We start from the raw sequence: 16626 nt of genomic DNA, 5'->3' as shown, positions 1-16626 counted from the left end.
TGGCCTTCCCGGAGCCTGCCCTGCAGTGCCGGTGGGGACGTGGCCGACATCGGGGGAGCTCGATCTTGGTTTTGTATATATTTGTATATATCTAATTATTTCCATTATTATTATTATACTCTTTTTCGTTATTATAGTTCATTAAAATTGTTTTAACTTTCCAACCTGTAAGTCTCTCCCTTTTCCCTTTCCCTTCCCCTTCTGGGGCAGGGGGAGGAGGGTTAATGGAGAGCATCTGCCATCGGTTTAATAGCCGGCCCAGCCTTAAACCGTGACTTCTCCTAACTCTCCATGATGCTCTTCCTGCCCCAGGAGTAGCGGTGTGACTGAGGGAATGGCAGCAAATAAGTAGGTGTTTTTTTTGAACACTGGGTAGAAAAAAGACAAGATATTCCTGTAAGTTTTAAATACCACTTCATAAGAGGGAAACCAAGACTGACATAGATATTCAATCTTAGAGTTTAAATGCAGCCTGTGTCTTTTGTGGGAATTAGTGTAAATACTTGATTATAGTACAGGTTAATAAACATGAATGCTACTATTTTGCAAAAAGCAGCAATTCGTGTCTCTATATCCTAGCTATATCTTGATAGGAAAAATGATTTTGCTGGGGGTGGAGATGATACGTCAAGATAAAATCATAGGGCACTTTGTAGCAAAAAAAGTGTTAAGAAATCAGCAGCATATAAAAATACACACTTCCCATATCCCACATATGTGTTAATTTTATTTACACATAGTATAGCCAAACATTTTAAGACAACCCATGTTCGGGCAAAGCGGTACGCATTTTATTAAATCAATACACATATCAATTTAATATTTTACTACTAAATGTGTGAGTATGTTTCATTTTAAATGTCTGTGTCTGTATTTGAATGTGTAATTAGCCCCAAGCCTGTTTTAGTCTCCACATTTAGTTGTTCAAAAGTGCAGGTTTTAATGGCAATACTTTCTTTAAAAGATCTGGGAAAATAGTTGTGGAGTCAGTTCCTATAGAGATTACAGAAAGTGGCTGTCTGAAGGATAAAATTTTGCTTAAAGTCTCTTCAGTTCTGCCTCTTACCTAGTAGTCACAGTTATGCCAAATGTCTTACTATTTTTTCATCAGGGAGCAGATAATAACTCAAAAGCCTCAGCCAAAACAAACTCTTTGAAAAGATCTTATGAAACCATTTCTCCTTGCAAATCCATAAAAATCACTTCGGACTCCTTATCAATAGAAAGGCTTAAAGAGGGTGCAGAAGTCGTTGAATTATGATGTGCCTGTTTTAATGAAATTCCACTCCTGCTGGGATGTTCCCTGCAGATTTTCCATATTTCAGCATGGGAAAGGTTTGATGCTTTCCTGCCAGTGCCAAGAGTTAATTGAAAACATTTCAGGATAAATTCAGCTTGGGGGCCAACGCTCCCATTCCTTCATTATTCTTAACAATAATAGAGGAGTAATACAATTATTAATAGGCATGTTGTATCCTCTTAAAGTGGCAGTGTGTTTCTGAAACCGTGTCTTTGACATTTTTTTTTCTTAAGCAAATCTGAAACAAATGGAAGAATAGGAATCTTAGGAGAAAAGCAAGTCTGGCTGGTGTATTATACTGTTCGTCACTTTTTCACCACAGTGAGTATTTAGCTATTGTTAAATACAGGTAGTTACTTAAAATAAAATAAAATTAAAAAATCTCTCATCTAGACCAGAATTTCCTGAAGGTTTTTATGTTTAAAGTCTCAGCTCTGGTGTGATATTGTTATTTTCTTTGAAGTTATGCATATCCTCAGAGTTATTCAAGGAAATTCAAAGAAATTAAGTGCAATTTTGAATAAAACTGCCATTGTTTTAAAGATTAAATAAGTTTTGAAAGCATATATCCTTCTTAAGATTTATGTTTTTAGTATAATGAATCTGAAAGAATGTGGGTTTTTTTCCCCAGAATACATTAGACTGTCTCGCTGCCCAGGGCTACTTATATGTTATCTCCCAAGGTAAACAATTTATATTATAACCTTGCAGAAAATGCTATTTTCATTTTCATTACTTTTCTTCTGACCTAGAGTCTTGACACATTCATTGCAATTTTGTCAGTATTTATGCACTTCTGGTAACTTAAATGTTGAAATGAAACTCATAAAAGTTATAAATAGTTAGAGAAACTTTTCCAAAATAATGTATGTTTTCACTTAGCTTATTATCATCACTGAGAACCAAGAAATCAGGACAAAAGGTTGCTCCAAATTTTAGGCAATGTTCTGAATACATTTTTATCTCTTCCTCACACTACTCCTCCCAAAACAGACACATGAAATACAAAGCAACTCTAATTGTTTGCAGAACCATTTTGCCATAAGGCTTGCCCACTGAAGGATCACAAGAATAGTCAAAACAAATGGAAGTTAAAGGATTCCTATAGACTACAATGAGTCAAGGTCATATTTGTACCATTTCAAAAGGCTGTATCTGACTTATTACTGTTATTCCCATTTTTTAACAGAAGTCTGGCTGGCAAAAGTCTATGATGGGGTCCCTGCCCATTTTGGCAGCAGACATGATATTTAGAACTGCCCCAGTGTAGAAGACTCTCTAGACAGAGCTGAGGTAGTTTAACCAGCTTTCTGCACCCTACCTTAATCTCCTCACACCAACGGACAGCAGGGGTAAAAGGGATTAAGGCTGGAACACTTTTCCAAGCAGCAGTACCTAGACGATGTAGCATCCCAGGAGACAACTGAAAGGCAGGTGTAGTTTAAAGCAGTTTTTATACCCTGATATGAGAGTAGGGCCTGGGTAGAATCAGGGCCAGGGATAGGAACAATTTCTGCCTCAGATATCCCTACTGAAAAACAGGAATATCTGATGAGTCAGAGCTACCAATGTGCAACCATCTCCCTCAATTTGCACAGCAGAACACTGAGACCATGCTGAGCTTCAAATCTGGGCTGAGAAAGCATCACCACACACTTTCACTTGCTCTCATAAATTTAGCAAATTTTGCCTACCAAACTGTTTGAGAAAATAAAATTTGCTTCCATGAATATCAAAAAGGCAGACTTCAGCTAGCTTGCACATACAGCTTACAGGACAGGATGCTTCTTAACACAGAGGAAGTGCTTGGTTGCTACAGCTCTTTTCCTTGCCTACTGCACACATATCTGGGCAAACCAGACAATACTCTGACCAAAGTGTTCCCAATGAGCTCTGAAAAGAGTCAGAATTATTTCGGAATATAATGGGAGGGATTATATTCAGACTCTACACGCAGTCAATATGTTCTAAAATTTGGCCTAATATTGCCAAAAATTAAACCACTCAAGGTTTACACAACCTAAAAGGGAAAAAGTTTCACTGTTTCTCAGATTTCCATATCTTTCTTATCTGCTCCTTTTTCAAACATGTCCTCCCCTAGCTTTTGCATAGTAACATGTTCTTCAACACATCCAGGCACTCAGCTTTACTCACCTCATCAGGTTTTTGGTGAACTCTCTAAGCGACACCAGGCCAAACCCAAGCGTTAGTTGCCTGTTGAGTCACATAACCTTGTGTCTTCTCAACCATCATTTATCTAACTTAGTAATCTTTCACTCTAAGCACAGAAATAAAGCCATAGGTTAAATACTGACATCAGTTACACTATTGCAAACTCAGACTACCTCTGACGGGAGTCAATGATGTGGAACTATGCAAAGAAGACTCTATATCATAAAAAGATGAGATGTTTTGGACAAGCTATTTGTTACAAATGTTCTTTCAGTTGTTTCTATACAATACATACTCCTATATTGCATTTGCTTCCATGGCCTCAATTCCTGGGATGCAAAGACCAAGACATACATCTATACTTGACTTCCCCTCCCCATGTCCTTTAGACTAACTTGCAAACATATGGTATACACCCGAACACACTAATAAGACAAAGAAAAGTAAGATAGCGTAAGAGTTTCTGCAGAGAGGTGCTTTACTTCCTGCTATAATCCACTTTTACATGACATTCAAAATGTTTTAATCAGTTTAGAATGACACCGTAGCTCCTGAAAAGAGATAACATGGAGAGCATCACTACTGAGTAGTTATTCTGATGGCACTTTCTTATCCACAGTCTAAAAACCATTTTGTGATTTCACTCTCCTACGTCAGAATGCAATAGGATTTCAGAAGACAGGCAAGAATCCTGGTAGAGAATTTTCCAGATTTAGGTGTCATCATGCTAAAACTACAAAGGTCACGCCTACAATAGCACTTCCTCAACTGCTGCCACTGAATTAGAAGGCTTAGCACCATTGCCAGGAGATGACAGGAAACTAGTGCTTGTATTTGTTCTGTTTAAACCATCTAACCTCATATATTTTTTAAATAACGAAAACTAGCGCAAGCGAAATACACACTCACACAATAAAGTAGCAGGTGATTGCTTTATTTTAGTATAAGACATTATAAACAGATGTGGCTTGATTTCTATATTGAGAGGACATCTAGCAAGCTATGTTTATTTCCATGAGGATGTGTGCTTTGTGACTACACAGAGTACTGTAATCTCTCAGATAGTACTATGTTAAAAATGCAGGCTGTATCCTCATTGTCTATATTTGTATGTAGGGATACTTACAAGGGAGAATATTCAGTTGTCTTGTATTTCTATTGTTTTGAGGCAGCAAGATACTGTGGTGATGAGTGCCAAAGACATGTTTATAAACAAGTATTTCTCTCTTGGAAAGGAAAGAGAGATCCCTTCTGCACTTTCAGTTTCCTCCAAATTCTCTTCCCAGTCCTGTCCATCCTTTTTCCAAACTGCCCATCTTCCAATTCGTGTTACCATCAGACAGACACTTTCCTTTTCCTCATTATGGTCCCTTACATTCCAGTATTTCGCTTGTATTATATTTCTTCTCTCCCTCTTGTCTCCAGGTCCTGGACTAAATTATATATTTTGGTCTCCACTCTCCTCCTAAATTTCCATTGACCACTTCCCAACTGTATTCCACCGCCTCTGGCCTTTTGGGCATGTGTAACAGCTACCTCTTCTTCCCAACCTCCCTGCATCACTGTCTCTATCAGAGTGTGACATATGTATTCCTGAGCCTGATCTCACTCTAGACCTACCCAAACAGCATCTTGGATGTCCCATTGTCATGTCAACATTTAAATCACAGAATTATAGAAATTCATTTAGATGGGACCTCTGGAGATCATCGACTCCCACCTTCTACTAGAAGCTGTATTCCAGCCAACACTAGGTGAAGTCAGCTGTGGCTCTTGCTAGCCAAGGCTTGAAAACCTCTAAGGATAAAGGTGCTGGAGTTTCTCAGGGAAACCTGTCCCAGTGATGAACTACCACTGCTCGTGAAGTTCTTCCTAATGCTCAGTCTGAACCTCCCAGCCACGGCTTGTGCCTACTGCACCTTGTCATACCTTCTACATACACATATGTACAAACATGTACAACTCGCTTGACTGGAATGTGGTCACGGATGGCTATGTCCTGTTCAGGAAAGACAGGCCACTAAGGAGAGGTGGTGGAGTTGCTCTTTACATGAGTGAGCAACCAGAATGTATTGAGTTCTATCCAGGGGCGGATCAGGAGCGAGTTGAGAGTTTGTGGGTATGAATTAAGGGGCAAGCTGGCATGGGTGATACTGTTGTGGGTGTCTATTACAGGCCACCGGATCAGGATGAGGACGGTGATGAGGCCTTCTACAGGCAGCTGATAGCAGTCTCACAATTACAGGCCCCAGTTGTCATGGGTGACTTCAACTACCCTGATATTTGCTGGAAGGCCTACTCAGCCAGCCATCCTCAGTCCAGAAGGTTCCTCCAGTGCATTGATGGTAACTTTCTGATGCAAAGGGTGGATGAGCCAACTAGGAGAGGAGCGTTTCTGGATCTTATTCTCAGTAACAATGAGGGTCTGGTTGAAGCGGTGAAGGTTGAGGGCAGCCTTGGTTATAGTGACCATGAGATAGTGGAGTTCAGGATCTCATGTGGCAGGAACAGAATAGCTAGCAGAATCACAACCCTGGACTTCAGGAGGGCCAACGTTGGCCTTTTCAAGCAATTGCCAGGGGAAATCCCATGGGACAGGGTACTAGAAGGTAAGGGGGCCCAAGATAGTTGGTTAGCATTCAAGGACTGCTTCTTCCGAGCTCAAGATCAGAGCATCCCAGCAGGTAGGAAGTCAAGAAAGGGTACCAGGAGACCTGCATGGTTAAACAGGGAACTGCTGGGCAAACTCAAGTGGAAGAAGAGTGTGTACAGATCATGGAAGGAGGGGCTGGCCACTTGGGAGGAATATAAGTCTGTTGTCAGAGGATGTAGGGAGGCAACTAGGAAAGCTAAGGCCTCCTTGGAATTAAACCTTGCAAGAGAGGTCAAGGACAACAGAAAGGGCTTCTTCAAATACATTGCAGATAAAACCAACACTAGAGGCAATGTAGGCCCACTGATGAATGAGGTGGGGGCCCTCGAGGCAGAGGATAAAAAGAAGGCAGAGTTACTGAATGCCTTCTTTGCCTCTGTCTATACTGCTGGAGGCTGTCCTGAGGAGCTCCAGACCCCTGAGGCCCCAGAGGAAGTCAGGATAGAGGAGGAGTTTGTGCTGGTTGATGAGGGCTGGGTCAGGGACCAATTAAGCAATCTGGACGTCCATAAATCCATGGGCCCTGATGGGATGCACCCACGGGTGCTGAGGGAGCTGGCGGAAGTCATTGCTAGGCCACTCTCCATCATCTTTGCTAAGTCGTGGGGAATGTGAGAGGTGCCTGAGGACTGGAGGAAAGCAAATGTCACTCAAATGTCACTCCAGTCTTCAAAAAGGGCAAGAAGGAGGACCCAGGTAACTATAGACCAGTCAGCCTCACCTCCATCCCTGGAAAGGTGATAGAACAACTTGTCCTTGGTGATGTCTCTAGGCACATCAAGGATAGGGGGATCATTAGGGGCACTCAGCATGGCTTCATCAAGGGGAAGTCATGCTTCGCCAAGCTGATAGCCTTTTATGAGGACATAACCCAGTGGATAGACGATGATAAAGCTGTGGATGTGTCTATCTTGATTTCAGTAAAGCGTTTGACACAGTCTCCCACAGCATCCTCACAGCTAAACTGAGGAAGTGTGGTCTGGATGATCGGGTAGTGAGGTGGATTGTGAACTGGCTGAAGGAAAGAAGCCAGAGAGTGGTGGTCAATGGGACAGAGTCCAGTTGGAGGCCTGTGTCTAGCAGAGTCCCTCAAGGGTCGGTACTGGGACCAGTACTATTCAATATATTCATTAATGACTTGGATGAGGGAATAGAGGGCACTGTCCACAAGTTCGCTGATGACACAAAACTGGGAGGAGTGGCTGACACACCGGAAGGCTGCGCAGCCATTCAGAGAGACCTGGACAGGCTGGAGAGTTGGGTGGGGAGAAATTTAATGAAATATAACAAGGGCAAGTGTAGAGTCCTGCATCTGGGCAAGAACAACCCCATGTACCAGTACAAGCTGGGGACAAACCTGTTGGAGAGCAGCATAGGGGAAAGGGACCTGGGGGGTCCTAGTGGACAGCAGGATGACCATGAGCCAGCAATGTGCCCTTGTGGCCAAGAAGGCCAATGGCATCCTGGGGTGTATTAGAAGGGGTGTGGTTAGCAGGTTGAGAGAGGTTCTCCTCCCCCTCTACTCTGCCCTGGTGAGGCCGCATCTGGAATATTGTGTCCAGTTCTGGGCCCCTCAGTTCAAGAAGGACAGGGAACTGCTAGAGAGAGTCCAGCGCAGAGCCACGAAGATGATTAAGGGGGTGGAACATCTCCCTTATGAGGAGAGGCTGAGGGAGCTGGGTCTCTTTAGCTTGGAGAAGAGGAGACTGAGGGGTGACCTCATTAATGTTTATAAATATGTAAAGGGCAAGTGTCATGAGGATGGAGCCAGGCTCTTCTCAGTGACATCCATTGACAGGACAAGGGGCAATGGGTGCAAGATGGAACACAGGAGGTTCCACATAAATATGAGGAAAAACTTATTTACAGTGAGGGTAACTGAGCACTGGAACAGGCTGCCCAGAGAGGTTGTGGAGTCTCCTTCTCTGGAGACATTCAAAACCCGCCTGGACACGTTCCTGTGTGACATGATCTAGGTAATCCTGCTCCAGCAGGGGGATTGGACTACATGATCTTTCGAGGTCACTTCCAACCCCTAACATTCTGTGATTCTGTGATTCTAACACTACCAAGAAGTATCTGGCCCTGTAGTCTTTACAAGGCTCCTTCCGGTTGCTATAGGCTGCCATTAGATTACTGGTAGCCTCTTTTCAGCCAGACTAAAGTTCAGCTCCCTCATTTTTTCCTCATTGGTCATAAACACTAGCCATCCTGTCAGCCTTCCACTAACCCCTCCAGTTTCTCAATATCCTTCTCGAACTTGAGGGAGGAGTTGCCTCAAAACTGGACCCAGTGTTCAAGGTGCAGCGTCATGAACACCAAGAACATGGGGATGATAACCTCCTTCTGCATCTTCTGGAGATGAGAAAAAAATCTCTCCAAAGCTCAATATGCATCTTCCACATTACTCTTCCTTTTCTGGCCCTGCCAACATTACTAAAGCCAGTTAGTTACCTTTCTTTCCCCACTCTGTTATTTTCAGTCTGTGTCTCAGCTAACCTCTTGATAATTTTTGTAGCTTCTTTCTCCTTACTAGCAAGTACACTACCTGTTCATTCTCCAAACTTTCTCTACACAATGGTCATCTCCTTTCCTCACCCTTTCTTCCTCTCACCCATTCTAAATACCACTTTTGAAAGTGAATCTCTCTTTGCACAGGCATGTATTTGCTCTGTATCACTTTATTAACGTATTTCTGGGTTGCCTACACCTCACCTTCTGACCCATCCTACGAAACCTCAGTCTGTCGTTTCTTTACTCAAGGGTGTTCCTCCTTCCCCTCCCTGACGTACTTCCAAAGTATACTATTAGCACTATGTCATTGTGTGTTTACAAAAATGTCTTTTCATGCACATTCACCTTCTACTATAATATCCACTTGGCTCATAATAAATTCATGAAAAGAACTTTAAAAAAAAAAGGGTTTTTTTGTCAATGACTATTTTGATTTTGGGCACTAAATGCTGATCACTAGCAATAGCTGCATCAATCAGCTCTCTTTATTGTTTTGTTTTTATGCCCTTCAGTTACATTTGCACTGCCTGAGTTTTGGAGGTAAATATCCAAAATATTAGCTGAAAGCTTCCTCGGAAAGCAGATCTTTCCCACATCCTTCCCTGCAGTTCCTCTTTAAGAGGTGTCAGCATGGCTGAGAGAATGAAGTGGCTCCACATTGTTTGCCTGAACTATTATGTGTTTAACATTTCCATAACAAAAGTGCCACTCGACTTCTCCCCGATTAATGCAGCTCGAGGGCTCTTGTCCTCCTTTAATAAAACATTGTTGAAATCATTTATTTAGAGCCCCTGGTTACTAGTGGGAGAATGACCATCTTTGTGCCAAAATATAGTGTATACAGTCCACTATTTTGTAGTAGATCATTCTGTTATTTAAGAAATTGATTAAATGGATGTCTTAGAAAGTATTTATGCTAATAGAGCATTACTTATGTCATTCAGACAGTCAATGTGAGCTTTTTCAACTGTCTACCACAGCCAATGCCTCAAGCAAAATACAGTAACTTTCAACTTTACTGCTTACAAATCTGTATCACAGACTTGAAATCCCAGAGAAGCACCACTCTTCCCATTTGAAAATGCTTTCTGTCGAAAGACTACTTCCCTTTCCTAACAACTTGCAATGGGTATGTTATCTCAAGCAATGTGGAAATGTGTGATGTTATTACTGGGGACAGGAACAAAACCGATTGTAGGTCTGAATTTGGTTTAGTGACATTGAAGATGCAATGCAACTCAGTCGCTCAAGCAGTGTTTTCCACGGCTCAGCTGGTGATGATTTTGTGCCCTAATACTTTTTATACATGCACCTTGGCTATTTTGGAGTTCCTCTCACCCTCCAGTGTACTTAAAATAAAAAACAAACCAAAAAGTAAGTACTGGTTTTGCATTGCATTGAGGTGGAATTTCTTGTTCTGCACCTGAAAAGCTGTCTGCAACCACCTTTGCAGCCCTACCATAGGCACTATAGATGCATGCCTGCAGTGAGAAATCTGGAAGACTAACAGCTCTTAGGAGGAGTGGAGAGGAGATTATAACTAAAATCTATCATGCTCTGCAATGTGACCATGAAAGACTTGGCCAAACCAGAGCTTTGCTTTCCCTCATTGTAAGGCTACGTTTCATAACAATTTTGAAAGCTACGTATGCCTGCCTGTATACATTGGTGCATATTGTTAAAAATAAACAGAGACCTTATGTTATGTCCATTGTGATTGCATACAAAAGCTTTGCTGTGCGCTTGGGTGATCAGTGAAGCTTGAATCTCCCTCTATTTACTGTATGGTCACTGTCAGTTCAATGAACTGCCTCCTTGTTCTCCACCATTGTCCCACACTCCCTTAAACATTTGTCACTGAAGTGCCTCCAAAGACAAATAAACTGTCACCAAGAATTCAAACCTGGTAACTGGGAATGAAAAGAGAGCAGAACCTACTGGATTATTTTACATGAAATGGTGGAGAGTTCCTTCTCCCCCCTAGAAGAGATTGGCTGGACAGAACCTTGGCAAGGAGCACTTTCAAACATCCAGACAAATGAGAGAACTTCCTTTCCTGTGGAAAATCTCCCTCTGTCAGGGAATGTGAAGTCTTTTCCTCGCATAAAGCTGTCCTTGCTACATCCCTTGACATTTCAAGAATTTCTATTTGTCTCAAAATCAAGCAAAAGAAATACGAATTTGATGGACATTAACATCTGCACAGGCTTTGTAGGCTGGGACACATACCAATACAGGAAGCCATTCCTCCTGGAAATAGTGCTTACTCTGACAACACGACAAATCCCACAGAGTTATCTCCTTATGGGGAGGAGCTCACAGGACAGAATTAGTTCAGCTGTATTTATTGTACAATTATTTAAATTAAAACAATCCACTTTCTGTGGGGAAGGAAGCATACAGATAAGTCCTCTCTGCCTAGTTGTGCTCAGTGTTGATTTATTCCAGGCAGATGCTTTTGACAGGAGCCTGTAAAATCAAGTCTTGAGTTTATTGTAGCAGTTAATTATCAGTCCTTTTCTAGTGCTGATGTCTTTACTCCTAACTGAAGAAAAATAAAGGCTTTTAGCTGGGACTTAATTTTTCATCAACGAGTTAAATAGTCCTTGTGGGCACTAACTACTGACAAACTGAAAACATGTTTCTGAGCATCTCCTGAAGAACACGAGAAAATATTTAAGATCTTCCCTGAGCAGTTGTGAACTCAGCACTTTGTACAGAAAGCTGTCTCTATTTACAAGTCTCACCCAACTGCTCTATCCTCTCCCTGAAGAAACAACATCTCCAGCTTTGTTTTAACAATAAGCTTACTCAACCATTCAGATGACTTTAAAAATGAGCTTCAGATCATAACTGTGCACCATACTCGTATACTTGTTTGGAATCACAACTGTTTGGGGGTTGGTTTATGCGTGTGCACGTGCACCTGTATGCGTTTATCATTGGGTGATCTAATCAAATTCACACCCTGAAGAAATAATAAAATAATCTGTCATTGAAATAACTAATCCAGAAGCAGGGATTTCTAATTTTGTTGATTTATACAACAGACAGATGTGGATTTGCCCTCTGTCAAGATCTGGTAAGATGAAAAAGACACTATCTTGCTAATCTGTCGCCCCCTCAGTCAAAGTTTATTTGTGGTAGCTTTTAAACTTCTGACTCGCCTTCCAATCACAGCATTTAAAACGAAAATCTTTAAATAAACACCATGAATAGAAGATAAATAAACTTCCCCCCCTTTTTTCCTTTTTTTTTTTTTTTTTGTGAGTGCCTAGCTTGACGCAGTCCAAACTCAAATCCCCAGAGGACTGAGCTCTCTCTCTTGTGTTAATGTTTAAAAGATTTTCCAATGCTGGAGTTTATTCCTCCTGCAAACATTTCTATTTACAAGGTCAAGTGTATCAGCACTCGACACAGCTTAAGAGTGTAATTATTTATCTAAGGGCATTTGAGTGTAGATCAGTAGCTCTGGCAGCAAACCAGGCTTCAGCACGATGCAAAGCAACTCCTAAGAACAATATTACAAGATCTAGTAATTGCCGATCCCTCCAGTGTGTTTACTTTTGCATTCTTCGTTGTGGGAGAAGGCAGGCTGAATGGCAAACTTTCACGCGTTTTGTTGCAGTCCCCTTGATGCGCGCGCCACTGCCTGGGCGAAGCCTTGTTCAAAACGCTTGCCACCTCCCTGTGATGTATTTCTCACCATTTACTTGTTTGCAGGCCTAGGAGCATTTCTAAGGGTGTCAGCGAGAGCAACATGCCTCCACTTCACGAAGAAAGCACGGCGCACTAGTAATTCCACATACACAGAGGAGCAGTGTCCATGAATTGCTTTACTCCCTTCTGGCACTGGCAAGTTACCATGCCAACGCATTATAAAATCAACCACTCTTTTAAAGTAGTACTTTCAAAGCTGTATTTACTTCTTGCATGTAATTATTCATTAAGGTAAGAATAGCAGTAATTTACATCTATGTAAAGTATTACAGGCAGACAGACATTTTTGTTTGTTGATTGGTTTTGGTTTGTTATTCTGTGGTTCGCTCCCCCCTCCTCACCCCGCTCCAATCTCGGGTGCTGAGAGTTCAAGTGTCCCTGGAAAACAATTTCACTACATCCATTATTTAAAGCTCTTTCTTTACTAATTTACATGTTTAGAAAATACAAAAAGCCGTACATATTTAAAACACAGGCCTTTCTTATGCCTCCTATAAAAAATACAAGGTTTAAGGCAGCTCAGAAATGCATTTATACAATTCTACAACGTTCATAAAGTCTCTCCAAATAAGAAAGTTAACTTCCAATCTATAAAATACACTGTACATTTGATGTTCTAGAGAATATTTGACTGAATCGCTGTTGCCGGTATCCCCTTAAACATAAAATGAATTCTGTACCTTTACAGAAAACAACAGCAAATGCAACTATCTGGCAAATAGGATGTGCATTTAAAACTTTTATTTTTTTTTTAAATAAATTATTCCCAAAGCATACAATTTATAAAATTCTATATACAAAGAAGAGCGACTGGTAACAAATTCCAGTTTTAAATACATTTTTTATATAAGATTTACCAGAGGTCAGCACCCTGATATGATGAGAGGCAATATAACTTTTCAGGATATTTGTACATACATGTTCTCGAGTTTAAAAGTGTCTTTCAAAGATGGCAGTGCAGAGCCCTTTTAAAACAAAAGTTGCATTGTTCAGTATAGCCAACAACTCTGAAAAAAAAATCTTTTTATGTCGCTAGGTTAAAGAGGAAGAGATAGCTGCTAGCACGCTTTTGTTATAGGGAAGATGTGTGTGCAAGAGGGAGTGCTGTAAACCACAGAATTTATTCAGTCTGCTATTACCTTAAATTTAATTAACGGCAGATGCAGTGTAACCCCCTTTCGGGCACCACTGCATTGCGAAGAGAGAGACTTGGCGAATGATAATCAAGTTGTTGACTAACCAGCACGGCAACAGCTTTGGCAGCAAGTTTGGGTAGCTCACCTCTTTCTAACCTTCATGTCAAAACGCTTTAGAACAGCCACTACCAGCCTGCTATGACTCCCGGGCTGGCGGCAGCGGGGAGCCCGCCGCGGCCTCGCTAGCAGTCTGTTAGCCCGGCCGCTCGCTGCTAACACGAAGGCAGGGTGGCAGCAATTGCATAGTGCACACTCCACACCGACACCCGAAATACCAGCGGCCGCCCGCTCCGCTCCGGCCACCGCGCCGGCGGACGGCTCGGAGGCTGCCGAGGAGCCGAGACCAGGCCAGGCCAGGCCGGGGGAAGGGTGCGGACGGCCGCGGCGGGCAGCAGCAGAGGCAGAGGGGGGACCTCCGCCTTCGGGGAGATGCGGGAGGGGATAGCGTGGAGGCGGGGGGCGCCCGGACTAACGGTCGGAAGAGTAACGGCCAGAGCATTTAAAACCGCGCCGCGCGGAAGGGCCCCGTCGGCCGAGCGCCCGCCGCCGCGGTCGGGCCCGCCAGAAGGCCAGCGGCGGGGCGGCGCGGAGGGCCCGGCCCGGCCCGGCGCAGAGGAAGGGAGGGAGAAAGGGAGGGAGAGGGGCTAGAGCCGCGGCAGCAGCGGCAGCAAGATGGAGGCCAGCAGCGCCCAGGCCGCGGCGACGGCAGGCCGGCCGGCGCTATCCGCCTGCACGGGGAAGCCGGGCTCGGAGCCCGCATTGTCCTCCGCGTCGTCCCTCCCCTTCTGGCTCGGCTCCTCCTCGTAGTCCTCGTCGTAGTACTCCTCCAGGCCGCCGTCCGATCCGCCGCTGCTGCCGGCGCCGTTGCCGCCCATGTCCGCGCCGAAGCAGAGGCGGGCCATGTTCTCCTTGACCGACTCGCAGATGGGCCGCTCCAGCCCGTCGCAGACGCAGTCGTTGAGCAGCACGGCCTTGGGCACGGCCAGCATGTCCTCGATGACGGCGCGGCACTCCGGCGTGCAGCGCAGGCCGTTGAACAGCTTCCCGCAGTAGGTCATGTAGCGGTTGAGCGCCAGGCTGCAACGGCTGTCCCAGTCGCAGCGCCGCCGCGCCTCCGTGCAGCCCATGACGCCGGGGCCGCCGCCGCCGGGGGGGCCGCCGGGGCCGCCGGCCGCCGGGCTGCTGGTGCGCGGCAGGCAGGGCTCTATGGCGCGCTTGGTGGCGCGGCAGTTCTCGTCCTGCGCGCAGTCGCAGTCCTCCAGCGCCGGGCCGCGCCGGGTGCGGTTGAGCTGGATGAGGGCCGCGATGCAGTGGCTGGGGCACCGCCGCCTGGAGGAGGCGGCCGAGCCTGCAGCGGCGGCCGGCCCGTCCCCGCCGCCTCCCGCCGGCGGCTGCTGCAGGAGCACCGGGGCGCACGCCTCGGCGTACTGGTTGTAAGCGTAGCTGCACTCGGGCTCCCCCTGACACTGCAGCACCGCCTGCCAGCAGATCAGCCGCCGGCCCTGCACCAGCGAGCCCCGCGGCGGCCACACGGCGCCCAGCGCCGCCGCCAGCCACAGCCAGGCGGCCGGCCGCGGCCAGCGGCGCCCGCCGCCGCCTCCCTGCCGAGCGGGTGAGCGGGCCACCATCGCGGGTGGCGGCGGCGGCGGCTGCTGCCGCAGGCGAGCGGGGGAGAGGCGCTGGTAGACAACGACGAGGAGGAGGAGAAGGAGCTGCCGCCCGTGGAAAAGTTTGCGAAACTCCCGCCGGCCGTGTGCATGAGGTCTCCTCGCATCAATCCATCCGCGCCGGCTCCGGGGCCCTCCAGTCCCCGGGAGCTGAAACCGGCGGGGCCGCGGCACGAAGCAGGCGCCCGGGGCCGTCCCGTGCCCCCCACCCGCTGCTCCCGGCTCGGCTCGGCGGCGACGGCGAAGGCGCCCGGAGAGGTGGGGGGAATCAGTGCAAACGGGGGCTCGGAGGAGAGCGTGTCCCGAGTGCGCTCGAGGACTTGCAGGCTGCGCCGGGAGAGCTCATAATGCTGTCCTGCTCCTCATGCAGTTCCGTTTCTCTTTTTTTTTTTTTTTTTTTTTTTCACAAAATAAATGCCCAGCTGCTGCTGCTGCTGCCTCCTTGGGAGCTTTTAACTCTCCGCTCGCAGCATCTCTGTACATGCCAGCCGCGCCGATCCCATTGAGTCCCGGCTCCGCTCACTCCGTCTCGGTACGGGCTGCGCTTTCCGGTAAAGGGCAGAAGAAATGTCTCTCCCCGCTAGCAAGAAGATAGCACGGGGAAAGGAGAAGAAGCAGCCTTCAGGGTCTCTTTCTCTCTGGGCGACTGATGCTTCTGTTGTCAACAAGCACTGCAAGCTGCTCTGCGGATCCGTCTGTGGACCTTTTTTTCTTTGCAAGGCTTTAAATACAAAAGTGCCCTCCGAGCAGCAGCAACGTGCTCTGATTAGGCCTCATTATGCATGCATGGAAAAGCAAACAAACAAAAAAAATTAGCAACGCTTCTTCTTTTACACATTCCCCCAGCCTCCGCTCTCTCGCTCTCTTTCTCCTTTTCTCCACTTTTTTCTCCCTTCGCTCGGCCCCCTTTCCCTGCCTCGCCACTTGCCATTGGTCCAGGCTGTTGTTGAAACTTTTTTTCCCCCTCCTCTCTTTACGATCTGCTGGAGGGAGGGAAGGAGGGAGGGGGGCTGAAGGGCAGCTCACATTCAAAGCTTGAAAGGAAAGGCTTAGGGAGAGTGACAGCCCCCCGAGGAGCCCCTCCTCCCGTTAAGGCGGTGCGGCGGCCGGGCGGGAGGCGCGCGGCGGCGGCATGTATGGGGGATCGCTGGCCGGGCGGCGGGGCGCCTCGGGAGCACAGTGCCGCCCCGGGAGCACAGTGCCGCCCCGGGAGCAGCGGGCGCCCCGGGAGCACTGTGCCGCCTCACCGCGGAGGCGAAAGGGCAGGCGGCGTGGATCTGCGTGCTGCTTTTGCAGGCATGTTGCTCTTAAAATGGTCTTGCTCCTTACAGCAAGGGGGGAAAAAAAAGGTTTCTAGCCCGAGTGATGTGTGTACCCACACTTCCCACTGATTCAAGTGGGGGC

The 16626-nt window shown here is 46.1% G+C and overlaps 1 protein-coding gene across 1 annotated transcript; it reads right to left on the bottom strand.

Moving 5' to 3' along the window:
* Positions 1–12457: 12457 nt before the first annotated feature.
* Positions 12458–16144, bottom strand: GAS1 (growth arrest specific 1). The gene has a single exon (XM_068423787.1). The coding sequence runs from the start codon at positions 15181–15183 to the stop codon at positions 14200–14202; it is 984 nt and encodes a 327-aa protein (XP_068279888.1). The 5' UTR covers positions 15184–16144; the 3' UTR covers positions 12458–14199.
* Positions 16145–16626: the final 482 nt, after the last annotated feature.

This window comes from Nyctibius grandis, chromosome Z, assembly GCF_013368605.1.
Source record: "Nyctibius grandis isolate bNycGra1 chromosome Z, bNycGra1.pri, whole genome shotgun sequence".
Taxonomy (NCBI): domain Eukaryota; kingdom Metazoa; phylum Chordata; class Aves; order Nyctibiiformes; family Nyctibiidae; genus Nyctibius; species Nyctibius grandis.
The sequence above is the reverse complement of the archived record's forward strand: the minus strand, read 5'-3'. Positions and strand labels throughout refer to the sequence as shown.

What these genes read in the sequence shown, in the direction of transcription:
- GAS1 (XM_068423787.1), bottom strand. Translation starts at nt 15,183, where the DNA reads ATGGTGGCCCGCTCACCCGCTCGGCAGGGAGGCGGCGGCGGGCGCCGC.